Source organism: Anopheles darlingi, chromosome 2, assembly GCF_943734745.1.
Source record: "Anopheles darlingi chromosome 2, idAnoDarlMG_H_01, whole genome shotgun sequence".
Lineage (NCBI taxonomy): Eukaryota > Metazoa > Arthropoda > Insecta > Diptera > Culicidae > Anopheles > Anopheles darlingi.
In genome coordinates, this window is record NC_064874.1 from 26,886,903 (window position 1) to 26,894,402 (window position 7,500).

The 7,500-nt window shown below is 51.3% G+C and overlaps 1 protein-coding gene across 5 annotated transcripts in view; it reads right to left on the bottom strand.

The window, feature by feature from the left end:
* LOC125947907 (GAS2-like protein pickled eggs) overlaps window positions 1-7,500 on the bottom strand; it is a 31,760-nt gene that overhangs the window by 9,964 nt on the left and 14,296 nt on the right. For all 5 annotated transcript variants that reach the window (XM_049673435.1, XM_049673436.1, XM_049673439.1 and 2 more), the window contains exon 4: window positions 1-30. This exon is cut by the window's left edge and continues 167 nt beyond it. In XM_049673435.1, coding sequence (XP_049529392.1) covers window positions 1-30 — 30 coding nt within the window. The remainder of the gene's footprint in view (window positions 31-7,500) is intronic.

A 7,500-nucleotide genomic window follows, 5' to 3' on the forward strand; every position in this document is an offset into this window, starting at 1 on the left:
CTCGGCCGCTGCTCGAACGTTGTTGGCATGCTATCCAGCGTATGGTGATGGTGGTGGTGGTAGTGAATGAAACGAGAAGCAAACGAACCAAGAATATCAATCAATCTGAGCTCGCCAGGAACTCGATACGAGGGTTTCGGTTTTACGGGCGAGCAGACGCGCGTGCAACAGTAGCAGCAGGAGCGCACCGTGGAATCGATTATCGAGAATTTATGGGTATCACAGTATCGACATACAGGATCTCGGCCACCGTCAGTCGCCAGTAGTCCGCACCGAGCGGATTAAGTGCGAAGCGATCACACAGTGACAGCTCGTACTCGTGGTTTGCATTCGTAACGATCCTCGCCCGACCGAAGAAATGTAGCGAACGATGGCATGTCGATATGAATCGTCAATGTTTCGTGACGTCAAAACATATTCCCCCTCCCCGCTACCCAAAATAATGTTACCATAAATTGGAAGTTTAACAAATTTCGTGACCAACACGTACGACTAGAACTGAACATAGGCCGAGAAATGGCTAGAACACGATAAGTATTCCTGGTTTCGTTCTCCGTCCACTCGCGCCCTACATGACTAATCGGTTGAAGCAAACTGGCGGCACGGGAAATTGCATGACTCTCGCCAATGCCCCTTCTCCAATGCCGTCCGTTTCACGTTATTTGGATAAAAATACGCGACGCCACGCACTCACACCCGGTGTCCGGAATTTCCACGGAAACGTCTTCACGTCACGTCGCGCCACGATGGAAAGTGAAACTCAAAAAACACCCTCGTAAAAGAAGAATTCTGTCTCTCTGTCTTCTATCGCTTCTTCTACTATCGTCACTTACAACTTAGAGTAGATGTGGCGCCACAGCGTCGTGTTACACATCGTGTATCGCGACGATCGGTTACGATCAAGATCGTAAAGAAGTATTTCTAGCGCCTCTTCATCTTCCCAGAAGCAAGTCCCATAGCCTCATGCTTTGGCTCTTGCTGCTGCCGCTCGATAAGAATGATCGTTCTAATTGAATCGATCGCTCATCGCAGATTCACGGTTGTCACGGCGTTATGTGATCTCGCGCCCACGCGTCCACCGAAATCGTGTTTTTCCTTTTGCGGCTAAACCTGGCTACGGCGGTGGGGCCTTTTCCCAAATGGAAAAATCGACTTCATTAGCCGCAATTATATGCGCCAAACAAGCGTCCCGCTCAAGCACGCGGCCACCAATAATAAGCCACCATCATAATGTGGCCACCACTTTCCATGTTTTAACCGCCGCTGTCGCCGTCGCTGCTGCTTACGAATGCACACCAAGTACGTATGCCACCTCGCCACCCTGCCTCTCCGAACCCCCTAATAGGGTGCGCGGGTGCGTGCGAGTCTTGGCCCCAAACAAGGAAGCGTAGTACCGGACCACGGTAAGCGGCGCTCGGACCCACTTAGATCACTCCGTCATGCCATGCCATGCCATGCCATGCCATGCCAGCCAGCTCAGCTCAATCGTTCCGGTGACCTTGGCTTATTTAGTTCTTCCTCGCACGACGATCGTCGCTCGATCGCATTTTCAATCGCATCTAAGCGTCTCCACGCGAATGCGTGACGCGATCGTGATCGAATCTGTGGTCAGTCGCGCGAGCCCTTTCGATGAAACAATGTATCGTGGCGATGGTTTTGCGCTTTCTCGTTGTTTCGCCACACAGCGTACGATCGCGCGATCGTTTGAACAAAGCAGGAGGAGAGCGGGAACTAGAACGTCTGAACGAAGTATAGTGACTGTGGCTTGCAGCATCGTCGCAGCCTCCCTACGCAAACGACGCCCTTTCCCATTTGACGATGATCGGTTTCGAGTGGCTTTTGACAATAGACGAAGGCGCGCGCGCACGCTCGCCCTGTGTGGCCTCCTAGCTGGCTGGCTTCACACAAGCGCACAAACACACACACTCTAATGGTCACAAGCTAATCATGTTTCGAGCTAGGAGGGGTTTCAGACCCCACTGCTCCTTCGCTGGACTGACGGAATAGCCTGCGGTCACCAAGTATGCCTTCACGCTGGCTCGTTCGCTCGCCCGTTCGCGCCTCTAATATTCTGTGTGTTTGCTCTTGCGCGATCGGTGCGAGATCATGATGTCGTCTCGCTGGGAAAAGATCAAAAGGTTGCGCGCACTCTTCTTCGCGGGCTCCTCTACTCAAGCTAACGGCGAGTTCTGAACCTGAACCACCTTCCCCTCTCCCCTCAAGGTTTATTGTTTTATTCTATCCGGGGTAAGGTGTACTCGCGGTACGGATAGTGATGATCGCGTTCGCGCTTTTGAAGACGCGCAAACTTCAACCTTCGAGCCAAAAAGACAAACAATATTACGCAAATATGTGCTCTAAGTGAGACAGCTTACGCAAATGAGCAAAGTGATTTCGCTAAACCCCTTTGCGTTGTCACTCTTCGAAGAGTTTCACAAAAAAAAAGTTTTCTGCAGGTGCTCGTATAAGAGACCACAAAGGCATAAAGAGCAATCTAACAGCCAAACTCCAATGATCCAGTCGCGCAGGGGGAAATACCCGTCTTTCTCCCGAGGCCCCGGAGACACTCCAATACCAATCCCAGTTTGATGAACTCGTAGCAGCTCTTTACGACTTCTTAAACGCAGCTTCTACCGTGAGCTACATTATGCTAAACGCTCTACACTAGTAGTGTCGTCGTTTTCCAAATTTCGAACCCCGTGGTGAATATGGATTTGGTTCACGACAACAGTTTAACGATCCACTTTCGCTTCCATCCACCCCATCTCCGTGATCTTCGATCGCGCAAAAGGCAAGCTGGAGCGGCCAGTAGAGTGGTGACCGACGGCTCCACCGATCACGGGCCGGTGGGGTAGGAAGGATAGATTAAGATTTATTTCACCATTCCAAGCGCCACGCGTGTGTGTCGTAAACACTAACACTGGCACCACCATCATTTAAGGCTGGTGTGAGTCTGAATCAGTGTGTCTTAATGGTCTTGTGTTAAGGAGATTAAGTTTTATTGTTTTCTTCCATTCGTATCTTATCAACTGGCCAAAGGAATTGTTTTTAAAGTAAGAGAACAACATTTCTCGGACACCGAGACGGGTTCATCGATGCCATAATGATGGCATAAATCTGCGTTGATGATGAGAGGCTGAGAGCCATCAACAGCAGCAGCAGCAACAGCAGCCCCAGGGGAGAACCAACCCAGGGGACACTCCTAGCCTCTTTTGTTTCTTAAAAACGCATAAACATGATTTATTAACATAACAGAGCAATGCAATATGCGAGTCGGAACGGTCTTTTATGGCCACTACGATCAACACCACCACCACACATTAAACCCTATTCGCCAGCTTAATCGAATTCAGTCAAAATGGCTTTCCTCCGAGGCGATATCCCAAGAACAATCACTAGTCAACCCTCGCCCCTTTCCTGTGCGGCGAGTGACATTAAAATTCTTTCAATTTTATTGGACAGACCCCGAGAGGAGGCAAACATGCAAACAGGGGGGGTTCGTCAACGGCGCAGAACTCGCTAAAGAACCGAAATGTGCCTTCGCGCGGCCATGCATTCGCTGGCACCATTATTATGCGGTGACAGACGCAAAGTTCAAGGAACTGGGCTCGGCTCGCCAGTGGGTGGTAGTGGTGGACAGCCTTTACCGCGCGGTGTTGTTCTTGTACCGACGACGACGATCAACACCCGCAACAACATGCCAAGCGAATGATTCTGTATTTTCTGCTGCTTATGGGGATTCGGATTATGATTGGTAAATGTCCAAACTCGCAGCTCCTTTACTTCACCAGACCGAACGGGATGCACTTTTGGGAGGGCGCACACAGCATTAACGGATGATGATGATGGTTGGTTGGCTACTTCAATTGATATCAATTGACCGGAGGCCACCACCAGCAGCCACACAAATACTTCATCCCATCATCCCAAATCCTAATGTTTCCCAGTCAAGGGACCCATTGCAATGTCTGCAGCAGCATCGTGACGGGCAAAGGGATTCAAATAACGAGCGTAACCCGCATCTCACTAACGCAACATAATCGAGCTCGGACCAAAGACCATAATCGAAGGCGAAGAATGATGTCTTGCGAGATGTTCTCTTTCTGTCTCTGCTTGCTTGGTTTCCAAAAATCGAAAAACCTTTTCCAAAACAATCTTCTTAGATCCCACGTTCCCCTCGTTCACGTCCTCGTAACGACCGCGTTCGTTCCAAGTGCAGCAGCATAAGCGATGAGTTGAGCCCGGCCACAAGCACTGCTGCTCCGTCCGCCGCCTTCTACAGGCCACATTGGGTGTTGATGTTGTGCCAGTTGTTCTAAATAAATTTCCATTCTTCCCTCACATCTCACATACCACACCTCGTCTACAAGCTACAAGAGGGGGATCTTTCATTGCAGACGTTCCCTTTGCAGACGAGCATTCCGAAGACGCGGACGCGGGATGAGATGGTGATGGTGCTGCCAGTCGGTCGGTCGCGGCCACCGGACGTCAGTAACAACGAAAATCCCGCATTAAAATCCGGCCACCAGCGCATCATCAGAATGTCTACTCCCTCCCTCAACCTCGGCCATTCTGCTCTCTCTCTCTCTATTCCTCTCCTCTGTCCGATAAAACTGCATCAAACGACGTGGCAAGATCCGTGGCAGCCGTGATGCGTTCAAAGACGACTCCTCTCTCTCTCTCTCTCTCTCTCTCTAAACCCTGCGACAACTCGAAAAGAAGAAGTTTGATTATTTTTAACTTTTGGGGGCTTTTGCGATCGCCCAGATTGGGAGGCAGCAGCAATAGCAACAGCAACATTAACGGCGGCGTGCGGTGGTGTGTAATTCTTCTCGAGATTCCTCCCTTTTTCTCGTCTTCTAATTCTTCGGCAGACATGCACGTACTTCCGCATCCGAGCAGCAGTAGCAGCAACCTGATGCAACCCAACATAATGCTGCCACCGTGGGGGTTCTATTTACGCCCGAGCATACCAAGCAAGCCCGAGCGCATCAGCAACACCGATAGAGAGGGGCTGCTGCAGCCGGATGATGATGGTGGTGGTGGCCTACAATCGCGCGCGCACTTACTGGCGACACTTTCTTGGTGAGACCCGGGGAGCGGGTCCGTGGTACGCTTTTGATGAGACTTCTTCTTGCGCGAACGGCGGTTCCGCGATGGCTTTGTGACGACGTATTTAGACGCGGTACACGACGCGACAACACGCATGTCCGTGCGTTCCGTTGTGTGCCCGTTGTGGTTTGATGTTCTAATCAGCTTCCTCCGCGAAAGGTGCTCGCCGTTGGTGCTGCTGCCCAGAGGAAGCGATGGATGCGCGCACGCTGCGGCGTGAGTCGCGCTCTGCTGCCAACCGAGAGCCAACACAGCAGCATGTCGTCGTCCCCAACCGTAGAGATCGCAAGGTGTTCCTTCCCAAATAAGGATGCATGCGGACGAGCCGCGAGGCAATAGAATGATTCAACAGGTCGTCGTCGTCGTCGTTGTCGTCGTTGTCGGAGCCGGTTCGAAGTGGCAATTTCCTTATCCAGTGCACGGACGGGCGCCCAGATGACCTTCTTCACTCATGCTCTGGTCTCAAAGCAGCAACAGCAACACAAGCTGTACACCGCTGGGTTGGGACATGGGACGCACACACAGCGCACACGGCACCGAAAGGCGAAAATGAAGGTCGAGCGCGTGAAGTGATATGCGGCGCCACCAGTAGTAGTAGTAGTAGTCTGCACATCCGAGAGGAGGGCGCCACAAAGATCAACGTACCCACCACTGCCCTAGGGCGACCTTGACTTCTTGGCCTGCGCTGGGGCCTATAGTCAGCCGCCCGACCGACCGACCGACCGAGCGACGGTACTGTTCCGGAGAAACCAACCCGGAAGACACACGGTGGACGATCTCAAGGATCTAAATCTGTTGTGATCACAACCAAAACGGCGGCTGATTGGTCCCCTCCGACGCTGAATTGAGTGCCGATAAATGATAAATTGAAGAACCGATCCCGTATAGGGGATGTTGTCCCCCGAAAACAGCCGATAACGACGTTCTTGTCTAACGCAGACCGGCAGCATCGTTCGCCAACGTTCGCGACCTTGTCCTTCGCGCAGCACGCAAACTCGACGACATTTCCATTCGAGTTAGACGAGCTTATGCAAATTTTCGCTTGGAATGAAACCACAAAAACGTCCCCATTACGGTACAGATAAGAGGGAACACAACAGAGGGGCGCACGCACGCAACGTTGGAAGCTGGCGGACGGACCCCGGCCCCGGCTTTGGTTGAAGTTTCATTCTAATTTGTATTTTTAATCGCTCCTACACCCTGATCTCCTACCCCCTAAAACAAACACAAGACACTTGGTCTCATTTGGAAGACACAAAAATGGGAACCTTGCAGGGTTCCCTCCTTCCTCTCTTGTTCGTTCGAAACCGGGTTCCCCTTTTACTCCAGCAAGGCGGCCCAAGATGGAAGCGGACAATTCATTATACAAATCACTTCGCTGACGTTGGGTTTGTCGCTTTGTACGCGCGATCGTGTAGGAGGAGGAGTTGTATCGGGCGACCCAGCCTGCTTCTCCGTTGCTGCTACACAGATTAAGCGGAATGCCATCGCAGCAAACCAACAAAAACAACGACGACGACGATGACGACGACGAAACAGAACCGCGCGTGCGTCTTTTGTCCACCATGTCTCGATCCTCGATCGTCAACCAAGCTCGTTGTTGTGCGAGATACATCTTCCCATTAATTGGTGTTAATGGTGCACTGAATGCTGGCCGCGTTTTCGTTTAACCCAAACACTGAAGGAAAGTAGTGGAGCAGCACCTCGAAGCCGTAGGGCGCTCCCGAATCCGAAAAGTGCGGCGCCCGTTTTTGGGTGTCTCGAGGAATCGAGTCCGGGAATCGAGCATTCCATAGATGTAGTCAAGGAGGGGCTCGTGGCAATGCATCTTTCACTGTTCCTGCTACTGCTGCTGCTGCGGTTTGTCGTGGACCGTGAAAGTATGTGGCACATCCATGACAATTAATTAACGCAGCAAAACTGCTGATAGCTTCCTGAATACACAAGTGAGATCGGTGTTGATCAATTGCCCTCGACCTGGGTGACAAGTGCAAGTGGGAACAGCGTGACAATCGAGATGCAAGACAACGCGAGATTAACCGCTCCGATTAATCGACACGAACGCTGCTTTTGGAATGCAGTTTTGTTGTTGCGTGCCATATTTGTAGTTTCGCCCAATTTTCAGCCCCAACAAAAACGTCCCTGATCTTACGATCAACGTTTGAGAACAGGTTTGAGCGCCGATTTGTCCCAGGCAACGTTTTTTGTAACAGATTTTTGAGTGCAAGACAGTAAACTAGCATCCTTGTCCTTACTGGGTGCCGATTCTGGTAATCCTCCTACAACAAACTGCCCTTGGCCCAGACTCTCATGGAGTGTAGTCTGAATGCCAGTGGATCGTCGTGTAGTACATAAAATACGAAATTTATCGCCCAGACTAGCCATCAG